We start from the raw sequence: 16992 nt of genomic DNA, 5'->3' as shown, positions 1-16992 counted from the left end.
GCCTGACCTTCATTGCCGACTGAATAACAAGCAAATGGCTTTTTTTTTCCCTCAACATCGTTTGCTTTGTCTAACTCCTTCAGTGGCCTCCAGTGCCCTTTAAAATGTTTGATCCTGTTAAAACCAGCTCTCTCTCTCTCCTCTCTCTCTCTCTCTCTCTCTCTCTCTCTCCATGCACATTTTGATTGTGTGTTGTTCTTTTTTTAAAAAAATAATCCAATTTTGTAAAAATAAATAAATTACTAAATTGATATGAGAATCAAATTTCTGCTAATACCTAAAATACTGAACATTTGTACTAAAAAATATTGATTTGTCGTGGAGCCAAAACAATATAGAGAAGGTACTAGGAATTGGTAATAGCCCCATTATCACAGGTTCCTTCTATCTTTCTCGGAGATTCCACCCACCCTCCATTCAACTGAATATTGCACAGAACACCAAACTCAAAAACTTGCCTTGCTCCGGGCACTGGCAACCCACACTATGCCACTGCTATAAAGCAGTGGCTATATTGCTAAATTAGAGTGTCCATTGTGCATAGCTGCCAAGTTTTCCCTTTTCTCGCGAGGAAGCCTATTCAGCATAAGGGAAAATCCCTTTAAAAAAGGGATAACTTGGCAGCTATGCCATTGTGTTGTGGTCATTAATTAACTTGATTATGCACCACCACGTTAATAGGGGTCTAACTGACCCAATGCTCGTTTAATGGAGTCTTTTTTAAAAAAGGAAACCACCCTGGGGGAAAAAACCAACACCCCATAATGCAATGATGGTTCAAAACGCCCCTGTACAATCAAACCTTTAAGGAGCCTATATGAGCTATAGTGCAGCACTACTTAGTGGGAGCAGGTGCATACCCTTTTAAGATCAGTTAGGAGCAGGAGCCCAGCATGGTTATTTTCTAATGGGAATTATGAGGATGCGAATCATTAACGTTCATATTTTCCATACGTGTATCCCTTTATCCAAAAAACAAACAAATGCAAAACACAAAGTATCTGTACAATTATTAACCAGAAGGAATGTAGGTACATATACAGAGCAACAGACAATTACTACTGCTAATTTTTTCCAGGGCTGAGAGTCAATGCTTTAATGAATTTGCTTTAATGAACGGCACGCCAATTACATGGCTTTCCCATAGACTTTGCTCCCAAGATGAGTAGAATGCATGAGAAACGAGGAAAGTCTGTCGTTTTTGGTATCCATCAAAGCTTTCTTCCATGTGAGGAAGTAGCTAATTTGTCATTTCACACCCAAAAAGGCGTGAAAAGCGAAAAGGGTGGGTGGGGGCAGCAGAAAGGAGGAAAACTGGTAAGAAGGCACTTCAACGTAGGGGCAAGCCTTGAGATGATGAGATGCGACTCTTGTTTGATCTCAATATGGGTATTATAAACCAGCTCCACTAATGCCAAAAGGCTACATGGCCACAGAACTCTCCTGGAGGAAAAACTGAATTCTGTCAGGAAAACTGAATCTACCAAACAACAGAAAAGTTATAAACAAACTAGGAATATTTTACAAAATTACAAAGCTGCCCAACTCTTAACTTGTGCGTTATTTACACATGGACATTGTTTTCATTTCATTTCAATAAAAATATAAAGCATTAATTTCCCCAATGCACCCCTGCCTCTAAAATGCATAAGGCCTCTACAAAAAGAATACACAGCTAAGGACAAAGGCTGCTTCTGCCAGGTTTGGCTGGCAAATGGCGTTTTCCTCTTGGTGGATTTATTTGTGCTGCCGTTTGCATCAAAGAAGCAAATGCAAACCAACAAAGGAGTCTAAAGTAGCAGAGGTGAGATGTGATACCGATGGGTAAAAATGTCTTAAGAAACAGACAGGAGAGGTGCTGGCAAAAATCTCATTACCAACTAATAGGATTTGTGTGCATAACTCCCATTCGCTTCTTAAGGAATTTTACTCTCGACCATCTTCGCTGGCAGGTCCAATTAGAGTCAACAGGTCACCTCAGCAGATGGCCTTCAAACTGGTTGCTACTTACACTCTAGGGAATGAAGTTCTACATGTCTTCCGAAAAAGTGAGGATTACATTTATTTGCGTGTGCTATGATCCGCCCAGTCCACCCAGCCAGAAAATACCAAAGTGGACCTATGTGCCCTGAGACCCCGTGTGATAAAGGTCCTGGGAGGGACATTCCTCGAGGGATGGCCAAGAAGCTGGCCAAGATCCTACAACTTACCAGGCTACAACTTTAGGCCTAGGAAGGAACAGAAAGGGTTCAATTTTGTCAGCTGTGTGGATGAATCCCTCACACGATGCTGCCAATGGTGTCTGGTGTCCATTTCTATGTGTCAACGCCTCCACAGGCAGGGTCAGTGTGCCGGATCATGCCCTGGAAGGGGTGGTGTGCTCAGCCCAAGAGGTCTTATCTAAGCCAAAGGAGTTATGGCCTATCTGTGATTGATTGTTCTATCTTTTCTACAGACCCCGGCACTTTAACCAGCCTGGTGCGGTGAAACCTAGCAGTTGTTCATTCAGCCCACTGTCCATGTTTTTAAATAGAAAACAACAGAGCAGCCATTCGGTACGTCACATAAATTAACTCTCCGGAGCCTGAGATGCAAAGGAAGTCATCTCAGTTGAAACCAGGGGACATCGGAACAGCACACAAGTCCCGAAAAAGTCTCTCCCACATTGCTAGTGTATTCTTCTTCGGGGGGTGGTGGGGGAGAGTCTCATATACATTAATGACTAGGCATGGACTGGTCTCTTTGAGAGAAGCAACATCGAAAGGGAGGGCCCATAAAACTAACAAAATTGTTCTCATTTGCAACAACAACACAAAAGAGTCATTTCTTTAAATAAAATATGCAGACTATGTGGATGTGGGCGCAGTGTGTGGGGTGGCCGGCTGGTGATGCCTGCGGTTCCTTTTCTTCTTGATCTCCTGGATGTGTTTCCACTTGGGCCCTCCTTTGTTCCGCTGACGCTTCTTTTCCCGGTGCCACATCTGCTCACAGTACTCATCCAGGCTGAAGCTGGGGCTGCTGAGAAGCTGGATGTAATCCTTGTACCGCAGCCGGGACTCGGCTAGCAGATCCCTCCCTCGCCCTTCTTCATCCTCTGTCTTCTGGGAGCTTTCCATCTGCCCATTCTCTATGACATTTAAGCTCAACTTCACAACAGTTCGCACAAACGTGTGCTCCTGAGCATTGCAATAGTAGGCCCCCGTGTCCTTTTTTTGCAAGCTGCGAATCAACAGCCCATATTCCGTCTTGATGATCCTTTCATCCGGTTTCAGCTGTGGATGGAAAGAAACAAATACTGTTGTAAGGCTTACGAAAACAAAAGGGAAGTTTTCTGTAAGTTGCAGTGAATGTCAAAGGTGAAGAAGGAACAGCTGACAAAGAGATCTGGCCCGGAACAGAGAGCCAATGAGGTCTGAGTTGAGTTTTCCTTGCTCAGCTTCAGTTTTAACCATCACACACCTTATCTAAACTAGTTACAGGTAGGTAGCCGTGTTGGTCTGAGTCGAAGCAAAATAAAAAAATTCCTTCAGTAGCACCTTAAAGACCAACTAAGTTTTTATTTTGGTATGAGCTTTCGTGTGCATGCACACTTCTTCAGATACACTAGAAACAGAAGTGTCAGACCCTATATATATACAGAGGGTGGTGGGGGTGGGTGGGAATGGGTGATGGGCTGATGGGAGTGGTAAACCTGTAGATGGCTGTTAACGGCTGCTGATGGCTGCAATTAGTCCTGGGGGGGGGGGAGCAAGGGCTGAGGTGCTAAAGAAAGCTTGATCATGCATAATGAGATAAGAATCCAATGTCTTTATTCATCCCAGGTGGTTCCATGGTTTTAAGCTTGGTAATGATTTCCAATTCAGCAACTTCTCTTTCCTGACTATCCCATATAGATAACTTTTTCTTCATTTGGCTGCTAAGGTGCCAAATCCACCTTTGACAATATAACTGTATTCTTTTGCACCAAAAGAAAAGATAAATTTGACTACTGTCGACACAGAGAAGGTGGGGGAATTTGAGAAAATGGAGGAACAGAAAGCAATGGACACTGCAATGAAACAGGAATTGTAATATCTCATATAGTCCACTGTGCCTGTATCTGGGACAAGAGTGTGTGTTTTGTTGGTGTTTGTGCTGCAAACAGGAGTCATAGGGGTTCATGTAGAGACCAGGTTCATGAATAGATTACTGGTACTTTGCTTCAAACTGCTGGGGTGGCATTCAGAAGTGATGGGTTTTTTGTTTTTACATGTAGTTTTCCAAAATCATGCTATGAATTCACATTGAACCCCTGTCCTTTCAAATTCTAATTGGTGTCCAGGGGGTGGGGTGGTATTTTTAGTATTAACGATTTCATATGTTTCAGTCACTGAGGTATTAAACAGTTTGTCTTCAAGTCTGCTAATAACATAGAATACACAGTATTAAAAATAACGGGAAAACCACAACCATCTTGTAATCGACATAAGTGCAGTAAACATTTCCTGATGTGAAAGCCAGCATTTGATTTCCTGACATTTTAACATTTAAGTAATAATTATAGTGGTTACACGACAAAAATGTCAGAATTTGTTACTGAAAAGGTAGGCAATTGTCAATGAATGAAGACAAGGATGAAACAATATAATCTTGCCAAATCAGAAATGCTTAACTTGAACAGGTCGTTTCGAGCTGGTGGTCCTGATCCAGAGCAGGATGATTGGTATAGTTAGCAGGATTTTGCAGCTGGGAATCAGCTTCAACCCACTGCAATGTAAACTGCTTTAGATGAGATCCTATAAAAAGTGATAGGATGTATGTTTCATGTGCAGAGAGGGGCAGATCCTGTGAATGCCCATGTTGCTGTCCTGTGACACCACAGCAGCCACAACCAGGGCTCCATTGCTGTGCTAGCATGGTAGCTGACATAGAGAGGAGGATTTTTTCTTGCCCTCCCCGCACTTCTACCCTGGTCAGTGAGAGGGGCAAGGCGGTGGCTGCAGCCATGGCTGGCCATCCAGTTCAACCCTGCCAGCACTCTAAGCCACAGAGGGTTGAATGGCACTTACTCACACACTCCAAAGCAACTACTCTATTCCGAACTTAAAAATGGAAAGCCTAAATGCTGGTGGTCAACAAAAGAGGTTTAAAGACTGTCTCAAGGCAAATCTAAAAAAAAAAAAAGTAGTATAAACACTGACAACTGGGAAACACTGGCCTGCGAGCGCTCCAGTTGGAGAACAGCCTTTATCAAAGGTGTCATGGGCTTTGAAGACACTCGAACTCAGGACGCAAGGGAGAACTGTGCTAAGAGGAAGGCATGCTTGGCAAATCCACACCGTGATCAACTCCCACCTGGAAACCAATGTCCCACTGTGGATCCAGAATTGGCCTCCACAGTCACTTACGGACTCATTGTTGAAACCGTGTTCATGGAAGACAACCTTACTCGGCTACGAGTGGTCAAGCAGGTTCTCCCCATAGAGGAGAACATGGGTTGCGGAAGGGTTAACAAGACATCCCAGGGTTGGAGAGGCGGGTCAGTTTGGATGGCCACATGTGCTGTTGTTGGGGAAATTTGCCTGTAGCAAATGATTGGTTGACAGCCTTACCCTATATATGCTTAGCGAGCAGCTTTCAGTTCCACTTTTGCTGCTCGCAACGAATCTCCCGCCTGCCCTCCACTAATTTTAGGTGTTTTTGCATTGACCTTGCTGCGCCTCTCATGGGGTCGCCTGTTTTGGATCAGGGGCCTGGTAGGAATTTTGCCACTGGGCTGATTGGCTGGTGCCAGGTGGTTTTTGCCTACTACGCTGCAATAAGTCACAACTTGTAAGGTTGGCGGTTAGGCATTGGTTCAAATTGGATGGTGGAGGGGTACGGATTTTGGTTGCGCCTGCCCCTCATCGTTGCTGCTGCCTTTAGGGGTATTCCTTTAAAGGAATCCTGGGGCTCTACATGTTTGTCCGTTTATCCCCACTAGGGGCCAGGGCCGCGCATGAGCCTCGGGGAGCATCTGAGGGATGAGGTCAAGGGCGTGGGCCCCTGCCCCGATCTCTCCCAGAGGGTGCTTACTTACTGGCTCCCCTACTAGGCTAGTGGGAGTCAGATCTGTCCCAGGCAGGGGACAGACGGCAAGAACCAATGCCTAAGCAACCCCTCACATTCAGTTGTATTTAAATAAAGTTGTGGCCAAATTAATGCCAAAAACCTTAAACCTAAAATATTGTGTGAAGTGTGAGTTATTGGGGGGATGTCTTGGTACCTCGGCACGCAACCGAAGAAGAAGAAGATGATGATGATGAAGAAGAAGAAGACTCACGCTTTATATAGTTCTAGTTACAGGTAGGTAGCCGTGTTGGTCTGAGTCAAAGCAAAATAAAAAAAATCCTTCAGCTTTTGTGAAGCTTTCATGAAGCTTTCATGAGCTTTCATGTGCATGCTTGGCAAATCCATCTGAAGTATCTGAAGAAGTGTGCATGCACACGAAAGCTCATACCAAAATGAAAACTTAGTTGGTCTTTAAGGTGCTACTGAAGGAATTTTTATTTTATTTTGCTTTATATAGTGCTTTTCTTAAATGCTCAAAAAGATTCCCCATGGATGATCTCTGTAAGGTTGCTCAGCACAGTCCCCCCCCCCCCCCAATTGCAAACATAGGGCTAAGGAAGCTTGGCTTGGCGACCCAGGGAATGTTTGAACCAGGGATTTCTGTCCTGGCTCCCAGGTCCTTTGGAAATCTCAGTGTGTCAGGAAAACAAAGTGGCCTGCAGAAGCGTTCTTCTACTGCCACACTGAGGCCCACGGGGTGAAAAGCAGGGAGGGAAGAAAGTTCAGCCCGATTGTGTAGCATGGAGCAGCAGGGACCCTTCAGAAATCTCAGCACCATGCTCGTTGTACAAGGGGACTATTCAGAGACACAAGGCTGTTGTGAAAGCTTAACTCTTTTTTTAAAAAAAATGAGGGCGTGTGGGGAAAAGAGAGAGAGAAAGAGAAGCTGGAAAACTGCCCGAAGCGCACATGTGCCTTTCTAGCAAACTTCAGAAGGAATATAGTCAGGAGGCATGAAGATGGCTAAATTAAATTTATTCACACTGGGTAGACTGCACACTGTATTCTTTATGTGAAAAATATGTGGACAATTCCCCCTCTCCCTCCAGAATATACATACATAGCCTGGCTTGCTACCATGCAAACGGGACCATGGCTTGAGAGAGAGATCTGTGCAGCTGTCTGGATGCCACCCCACCGACCCATAGACTGCATCACAGACCACAAGACAGCTGCTGGAAAAGGATGTGTGTATGATCCAGTAACCAAGCATAGAGCTGGCGGCCAGGGAGGGCTTCCAGTTTCAATTTTGTCCGGCCCCTCACCTTGCAATGTGGCTTTGGGCAATGAGATCCAGACAGGGTCGGATTCAGACCTTTAGAGGCCCTAAGCACTTAAATATCTACTTCAAAATAGAAGCAACGATAAACTGTAAAATAAAATGGGCTTTTTTGAAATGAAATGAAACCTACAGTAAAATGGAAATTAATGTTTATTTTCGTATACTTCCACTTTATTTATATTTTTAAAAAATCTCCTTGTTGTTGTTGTTGTTTAGTCGTTTAGTCGTGTCCGACTCTTCGTGACCCCATGGACCATAGCACGCCAGGCACTCCTGTCTTCCACTGCCTCCCGCAGTTCGGTCAAACTCATGTCCGTAGCCTCGAGAACACTGTCCAACCATCTCGTCCTCTGTCGTCCCCTTCTCCTAGTGCCCTCAATCTTTCCCAACATCAGGGTCTTTTCCAAGGATTCTTCTCTTCTCATGAGGTGGCCAAAGTATTGGAGCCTCAGCTTCACGATCTGTCCTTCCAGGGAGCACTCAGGGCTGATTTCCTTAAGAATGGATAGGTTTGATCTTCTAGCAGTCCATGGGACTCTCAAGAGTCTCCTCCAGCACCATAATTCAAAAGCATCAATTCTTCGGCGATCAGCCTTCTTTATGGTCCAGCTCTCACTTCCATACATCACTACTGGGAAAACCATAGCTTTAACTATACGGACCTTTGTCGGCAAGGTGATGTCTCTGCTTTTTAAGATGCTGTCTAGGTTTGTCATTGCTTTTCTCCCAAGAAGCAGGCGTCTTTTAATTTCGTGACTGCTGTCACCATCTGCAGTGATCAAGGAGCCCAAGAAAGTAAAATCTCTCACTGCCTCCATTTCTTCCCCTTCTATTTGCCAGGAGGTGATGGGACCAGTGGCCATGATCTTGGTTTTTTTGATGTTGAGCTTCAGACCATATTTTGCGCTCTCCTCTTTCACCCTCATTAAAAGGTTCTTTAATTCCTCCTCACTTTCTGCCATCAAGGTTGTGTCATCTGCATATCTGAGGTTGTTGATATTTCTTCCGGCAATCTTAATTCCTGCTTGGGATTCATCTAGTCCAGCCTTTCGCATGATGAATTCTGCATATAAGTTAAATAAGCAGGGAGACAATATACAACCTTGTCGTACTCCTTTCCCAATTTTGAACCAATCGGTTGTTCCATATCCAGTTCTAACTGTAGCTTCTTGTCCCACATAGAGATTTCTCAGGAGACAGATGAGGTGATCAGGCACTCCCATTTCTTTAAGAACTTGCCATAGTTTGCTGTGGTCGACACAGTCAAAGGCTTTTGCATAGTCAATGAAGCAGAAGTAGACGTTTTTCTGGAACTCTCTAGCTTTCTCCATAATCCAGCGCATGTTTGCTATTTGGTCTCTGGTTCCTCTGCCCTTTCGAAATCCAGCTTGCACTTCTGGGAGTTCTCGGTCCACATACTGCCTAAGCCTGCCTTGTAGAATTTTAAGCATAACCTTGCTAGCGTGTGAAATGAGGGCAATTGTGCGGTAGTTGGAGCATTCTTTGGCACTGCCCTTTTTTGGAATTGGGATGTAGACTGATCTTCTCCAATCCTCTGGCCATTGCTGAGTTTTCCAAACTTGCTGGCATATTGGGTGTAGCACCTTAACAGCATCATCTTTTAAAATTTTAAATAGTTCAGCTGGAATATCATCACTTCCACTGGCCTTGTTATTAGCAGTGCTTTCTAAGGCCCATTTGACTTCACTCTCCAAGATGTCTGGCTCAAGGTCAGCAACCACACTACCTGGGGTGTACGAGACCTCCATATCTTTCTGGTATAATTCCTCTGTGTATTCTTGCCACCTCTTCTTGATGTCTTCTGCTTCTGTTAGGTCCTTACCACTTTTGTCCTTGATTATGGTAATCTTTGTACGAAATGTTCCTTTCATATCTCCAATTTTCTTGAACAGATCTCTGGTTTTCCCCATTCTATTGTTTTCCTCTATTTCTTTGCATTGCTCATTTAAGAAGACCCTCTTGTCTCTCCTTGCTGTTTTTTGGAAATCTGCATTCAGTTTCCTGTATCTTTCCCTATCTCCCTTGCATTTTGCTTGCCTCCTCTCCTCCGCTATTTGTAAGGCCTCGTTGGACAGCCATTTTGCTTTCTTGCATTTCCTTTTCCTTGGGATGGTTTTTGTTGCTGCCTCCTGTATAATGTTACGAGCCTCCATCCATAGTTCTTCAGGCACTCTGTCCACCAAATCTAAATCCTTAAACCTGTTCCTCACTTCCACTGTGTATTCATAAGGGATTTGATTCAGATTGTATCTTACTGGCCCAGTGGTTTTTCCTACTTTCTTCATTTTAAGCTGGAATTTTGCTATAAGAAGCTGATGATCTGAGTTACAGTCAGCTCCAGGTCTTGTTTTTGCTGACTGTATAGAGCTTCTCCATCTTTGGCTGCAGAGAATATAATCAATCTGATTTCGATGCTGCCCATTTGGTGATATCCATGTGTAGAGTCGTCTCTTGTGTTGTTGGAAGAGAGTGTTTGTGATGACCAGCTTGTTCTCTTGACAGAACTCTATTAGCCTTTGCCCTGCTTCATTTTGAACTCCAAGGCCAAACTTGCCAGTTGTTCCTTTTATCTCTTGATTCCCTACTTTAGCATTCCAATCCCCTGTAATGAGAAGAACATCCTTCTTTGGTGCCATTTCTAGAAGGTGTTGTAGGTCTTCATAGAATTGGTCAATTTCACTTTCTTCAGCACCGGTAGTTGGTGCATAAACTTGGATTACTGTGATGTTAAAATCTCCTACTTTTTCTAATTGCAGAATCTTTGATCAGATCCTCAAAACTATTCTTGCATCATACATCTGCTTCTATACTTAGTAGAGACAAGGCTGCCTTGCTGCAAAGTTGTTCTGTTGGGATTTTTAATATTCTTCACCTGAGAAAATGAACGCTCAGCTGAGCAATTTGAGACCATTAACGTTAAAAATATACAAAAGAAAATGCCTACACTCAATATTGCCTTCTACGATTATTTTGTAAAGTTCAGCATGACTGAATCCTATTTTCACATTTTTTTTGTGGCACTAAACTTATGATGCACATATGAGTGAAAGTGCGGAAACTTAGCTGAGAAATTAGCGTTCAAGTCCTCTGGGGAAGCATGGACTCAAACTCATGTAGCAGCATGTGGATACAGGTTGTGAGGCCCCCTTGTGTCATGTGATGAGATGAACTTGGTCACTGCCACCACCACATGAGAAAAAAACAACACTGTCCTAATAAACTTAACAGAATCACACTATTATATACATGGCAATCAACTGTCATTCACTTTTTACATTATGCCTTAGAATTGGTAATAAAGAAAATGAAACTCTAGGGTGATTCCTTTATCAGTTATCACAAACAACATAGCATGTGGCATCCGAATTAATGATGTGTAAAAAGGTAAAGGGACCCCTGACCATTAGGTCCAGTCGTGACCGACTCTGGGGTTGCGCGCTCATCTCGCATTATTGGCCAAGGGAGCCGGCGTACAGCTTCCAGGTCATGTAGCCAGCAAGACAAAGCTGCTTCTGGCAAACCAGAGCAGCACACAGAAACACCATTTACCTTCCCGCTGTAGTGCTGCCTATTTATCTACTTGCACTTTGAGGTGCTTTCAAACTGTTACCGGTAGGTTGGCAGGAGGTAGGACCGAGCAATGGGAACTCACCCCATCGCGGGGATTCGAACCGGCGACCTTCTGATCAGCAAGCCCTAGGCTCAGTGGTTTAACCCACAGCGCCACCCGCGTCCCTGTAATGATGTGTAAGTTTGTGTACAATTTCATTGTAAATTGACACATCAATTGCCTCCAAAATCTTTGCTGTTAATATTTTGCTCCCTGACAAAAAACAATGAAACGTTATCTCCAAAATTCTTGCCAAGGCCTTTAAAAAACTTCCACATTTGAAGAAATCCCCTCCCAAAATCTGGCAACTGAGCATTGCTGCATTCACTCTCAGTGAATGATCCCATGAGCCTCAGTGGACCGTTTACCAAATTCTAATTTTGTTAACCCTTAATCTCTATTATAACTACATCATGATGATGATGATGATGATGTAATGTTTTCATTTATTGCCGGAGCCTTCTTTTGTGGTATCTGCTCTGTATGATCCATGGTAAATAGGGCAATGTAAATTTTCTGTGGTGCCCCTCCCCCCCATCCTTTGATGACCTAAGCACTTTAAATTTAAGTGCACATTTTACTTAATGGTTAATCCAGCCCTGGATCCAGAGCCCCCAGATTATTAGCCAGCGGCCACACGAGAGAGTTTGAGGAGAGTTACCTGCATAGTTCTCTCCAGCTGAAGTTTGTGGGTCTTGAGAGTGCTTAGCTTTGCCTGGCTTGTACCCAAACTGTGTGGAAAGGGAAGTTTTGAAGAGGACCTGCCTCTTCAAATAAGGTAGAGAGCATTAGTGGCCTGTCAGATATTGTGGCTCCTATCTGTATCTTCTTTCACTAAACTTAAGCAAAGCAATGTAATGCAATGCTCATAAGGAAACATCTTAAGGGATGTTTTTGTGCGTAATTTCTCCTTGTGGGGCAGCTCATCTAATTTAGTGATCTGTTACTTATTATCCTTTCTTCTCTTTCCTTGGTTAAATTCCTCTCCCTGCCTTCTCATTTATCCATCTTGTATATCAGTAGCGTTGTGGGCTGAACATGACCAGGGAGCGCTTGAACCCCGGAAATGAAATCAAGACATTATAGCTAAGGAACTCTTAGTCTGGAAAAGGAGGTTTACAAAACTCTGTAGGTAAAGTGAATGCTACCTTGTGTGTGGTTCTCCCCTAAGGAAGAATTTGATAGAATTGAGCAAAGGAAAAAGTAGGGCTGCAATGTTTAGTCTGAGGTTGCAATCCTGAACGCATGTAACTCAACAAGATTTAGTTCAGAATTGACATGTATAAATTGTGCTGATAATCAGTTAGATTAATTGATGAGAAATCTTTTGATCCATGAAAGAGATGCTCTTCATTTAAGCAGGAAGTAAGATTTTTATTTCTTTCAACTTAGGTTAAAAGTTGATTTTAATGTAAGTATTTGCATGGCTGGTGGCAGCTACATTCTTAGATAAGACCTCTCTCCTCCCATGCATGGAAGGGAATATTTGTGCCCATTATGACACATTGATGCATCATCTAATAACAAAGGAAGAATGTTAACTTCATCCAAATAGACATTTATGCTGCTCTATCTGATTAAAACTCATACAAGTAAGTGGCCAAGATTTATTTAAGCCCTAAAGGAAAGGAATGAATCAATAATGATTGCACTGTTGCCTCAGCTAATATTTACAAGCATTTCAGTGAAAAAAAAGGAATAGAAAGAGATTAGCATTTGATCTAGTGGGTTGGAAGAATCCAAGGGACAGCCTGAGAGAGATAAGCACAGGACCAAGAAATCTGGACTTGACAGTCATTTGATGTATGAAGGTAGCATGGATGATAACATTAAGGCAAGTGGGAAATAATTAACAAAAGAGGGTCCTGCTGGATGAGACCAAGGCCACTGAGTCTAGCATCCTTCTTCCAATCAGCCAGAAGCTTTTGGGAGGTCATCAATGAATGAAGCCGATGGAGCATTTTTGGGCATTAAGAGATCTGCTGAACATGGAATGTCTATTAAGCTCCTCCCATTGCTATTGGCTGTTGATAGGCCAACCCTGTGTGAACATGTTTAATCTTTTTCCAAAGCCAGCTTGTGGCAATGAATTCCATAGGTCAAATATGTGTTACTAGGGGCTGTGCCCTATCAGCTCCATCTGGTACGCTGGCTGAGACCCTGTCTGCCCGCGGACTGTCTCGCCAGAGTGGTGCATGCTCTAGTTATCTCTCGCTTGGACTACTGCAATGCACTCTATGTGGGGCAACCTTTGAAAGTGACCCAGAAACTACAATTAATCCAGAATGCAGCAGCTAGACTGGTGACTGGGAGCGGCCGCCGAGAGCACATAATACTGGTCTTGAAAGACCTACATTGGCTCCCAGTACGTTTCCGAGCACAATTCAAAGTGTTGGTGCTGACCTTTAAAGCCCTAAACGGCCTTAGTCCAGTATACCTGAAGGAGCGTCTCCACCTCCATCGTTCTGCCCAGACACTGAGATCCAGTGCCGAGGGCCTTCTGGCGGTTCCCTCGCTGAGAGAAACCAAGTTACAGGGAACCAGGCAGAGGGCCTTCTTGGTAGTGGCACCCACCTTGTGGAACGCCCTCCCACAAGATGTCAAAGAGAAAAACAACTACCAGACTACCAACTACCAGAGGACATCTGAAGGCAGCCCTGTTTAGGGAAGCTTTTCATGTTTAATAAATTATTGTATTTTAATATTTCTGTTGGAAGCCGTCCAGAGTGGCTGGGGAAACCCAGCCAGATGGGCAGGGTATACCGTAAATAATAATATATTATTATTATTATTATTATTATTATTATTATTATTATTATTATTATTATCTCAGCTTGTCAACCGCCCTGTCATTACTCACACATTAACCCCCTACAGCATCGCCTCCCCCCATCCTATTCAACTACAGTACTATATTTATATGTGATAACTCCCCATCTCATTTTTCGCTTGCAATGGATAAAACAGTCTTGGTTGCACCCTGTTTTGGAGGCCTTTTCACAGATCACAGAGGCAAATCCAGGCTTACCAACAAGCATACAGTGCTACCTCGACCGTTCACACCCCAAAAAGTCACCAACCTGAGTGGAGCTTTTGCGCATGCGTGAAAGCGCGATAGAGCACTTCTGCACATAGCACGCATAACGCTTCTGCGCATGCACGCATGGCAGAACCCGGAAGTAAATACTTCCGGGTCTGCCGCATTCGCAACATGAAAGAACGCTACCTGCAGTGGACACAACACGAGGTATGACTGTAAATTAAAAGAGAACTGCAACTGATGGAACACATGGGATGCGGTCCCATTTTAGAATAAAAAGACGGCGACTGTGTTAAATGGTCCTGAATTATGGCTGCCCTATCATCTATATCTATCTATCTATCTATCTATCTATCTATCTATCTATCTATCTATCATCTAGCTAGCTAGCTATCTAGCTATCTATCTATCTATCTATCTATCTATCTATCTATCTATCTATCATCTATCATCTATCTATCTATCTCTATCTATCATCTAGCTATTATCTTCTGACAGGATGAAATGATGACTGATTTGGGCAACGCTTCACTGCTCTCTTTCCCTCCCGCCTTGATTTCTTTCGTATCCTGCTTGCCCAGAGGTTCAGCCCTCATTCTGCCTTTCCTCTTTATTTTACGCCCTCTCAGGACTCTGGAGTTTCATAAACACCTGCCATTTCATTACTTGCTACTAGATCTTTAACCTTTCATACAGATGCTTAATTTGTATCAGTTTCTGGGAGGCAGATGAAAAATGGTCCCTTAAATCCAGAGAACAGACAAAAAAAGGTGGATACAAAGACAATTGCATGACATTATTGATTTTGTTTTGTTTGGATGGCTTTCATTCCCTTTCTATATCAGTTCCAGTGTTACTGATATAACTGAGCTGTTTAAAGACTATATAGGGCCCTCTTCATTTTATAGAGATTTAGTTTTCAATCTTATATGCACTTACCTGGGAGTAAGCAGCATTGAATTCAGTGAGGCATATCAATAAGCATGTACAGTCGTACCTCGGGTTACGAACACCTCGGGTTACGAACAACTCGGGTTACAAACTGCACAAACCCGGAAGTATTTTCGCCATGCGTGTGTGCGCAGAAGCGGCGTGCGCGATTTGCGCATGCGCAAAATGGCGGTTCGGGTTACGAACTTTTCGGGTTACGAACTACGACCCGGAACGGATCGTGTTCGTAACCCGAGGTATTACTGTATAGGATTTCACTGCCTGCCATATTGAACTAATTGGAACCAAAGCTGATGGAACTTACAGCCATGTTTGGTGGAACGTGGCTGAAAAAGCCCACTTCAAGTGTATACATAGTTTCATATCCATATTGGGTGCAATCAAGTCATGGAGAAGGGCCAATCTGAACAATCATTTTTACCTAAAGATGCTTCCCAGGCAGCCCCAGGGACAAATTCCCGCAGAGAACCTTCTCCCTGAAATGAGGGCTCCAAGATACAGGTGCGACTTTTGGGTGGAGATTCCTGAAACAGCTCCCATGATCATGAGCACCACTCCAAGAAATGAGAGCTCAAACACTATTGCTGGAACAAGACATTCTCTGAACTGAGACATCCTTGGGGACCATCGCAGATAGAGCAGGAAACCATATGGCCCAGCCCCTGCAGTTTGCTTAAATCAGCTGCATAAACACAAATTGTATATAATGCTTACATCCCACATAATCCAATGGGATTTAGCTGTGATTAATTTCTGATGAATTCTGCTCACTGGTCCCAAACCTGAGCCTCTCTCACACTGGGATTCAGTTCAGACTTAACTGAACTTAGGCCACATTCAGATCTATGGGAAAATAGTAACAAATTGAGCTTCCAGAAAATTCCAGCAACATAGAATAATAGTAAATGAACTAACAAAGAATCAACTAACTTGCTGGAACTCCAGAAGTGCACAATGGCTTTTCCCAGCCATGGAAAAAACATTCACTCTGAATGTGGTGCTGATTCACTGATGTATTTTTTTGTCCTTGCCTAGTAATCTAAGCCAGGGGCTCTCAAGATGTCACTGGCCTATGCCTCCTATCACTCGAACCCATGCCTTCAAGTTACAAGAAAGGAGATTCCAACAGGAAGAACTTTCTGACAGTAAGAGCTGTTCAAGAATGGAACGGTCTCCCTCGGGAAGCTGTGGACTCTCCTTCTTTGGAGATAAAAATCTGCTTGAAAAGGCAGAAGTTGGGTGGCCATCTGTAATGGATGCTTTAGCTGAGATACCTTGGGGCCTTCAAGGGCCCTTACAACTCTTCAATTCTATGATCCTGAGGTAACTATATGCTTTCAATCATTCAAGCCATTTGTAAGAGCTGTCCTGTTGGATCTGTCTTAGGCCAGTTTTCTGTCTCCAATAGTGGAAATAAAAATCTAGAATCATAGAACTATATCACTGTAGAGTTGGAAGGGACCCCAAGGGTCATTAGCCAACAACAACAACAACAACAACAACAACAACAACAACAACAACAACAACAACATATATACAGGGCAGTAAGCCAACAATGTTGTCTGTTACATGTTTCTAGTCCCTAGAAACTGCAGCTACATTTGGATGTTCTCTTTAATAATTGTGGCTGCAGATAGTTTGTAGACCTACACTCAATGCCACCACTATTCTTTGAGGGAATATGTTTTCTAATTCCTAATTTGTCTTCCCTGAACCTTTCAATTGCCAATCATTTTTGAGATTGGAATGCATTTTTCTCATAAATTAAGTATGCCTTATGTCCAGCTCTCACTTCCATACATCACTACTGGTTTTCCCAGTAGTGAAGTATGGAAGTGAGAGCTGGACCATAAAGAAAGCTGATAGCCGAAGAATTGATGCTTTTGAATTATGGTGCTGGAGGAGACTCGAGAGTCCCATGGACTGCAAGAAGATCAAACCTATCCATTCTTAAGAAAATCAGCACTGAGTGCTCACTGGAAGGGCAGATCCTGAAGC

The 16992-nt window shown here is 43.4% G+C and overlaps 1 protein-coding gene across 1 annotated transcript in view; it reads right to left on the bottom strand.

Moving 5' to 3' along the window:
* Positions 1-266: 266 nt before the first annotated feature.
* Positions 267-16992, bottom strand: part of SEMA3D (semaphorin 3D) — a 172165-nt gene continuing 155439 nt past the window's right edge. The window contains exon 18 of the mRNA XM_035137527.2: positions 267-3272. Within this exon, the coding sequence (XP_034993418.1) occupies positions 2847-3272 (426 nt within the window). The 3' untranslated portion in view covers positions 267-2846. The remainder of the gene's footprint in view (positions 3273-16992) is intronic.

Source organism: Zootoca vivipara, chromosome 5, assembly GCF_963506605.1.
Source record: "Zootoca vivipara chromosome 5, rZooViv1.1, whole genome shotgun sequence".
NCBI classification, from domain to species: Eukaryota; Metazoa; Chordata; class Lepidosauria; order Squamata; family Lacertidae; genus Zootoca; species Zootoca vivipara.
This window is presented reverse-complemented; position numbering and strand designations above follow the sequence as displayed.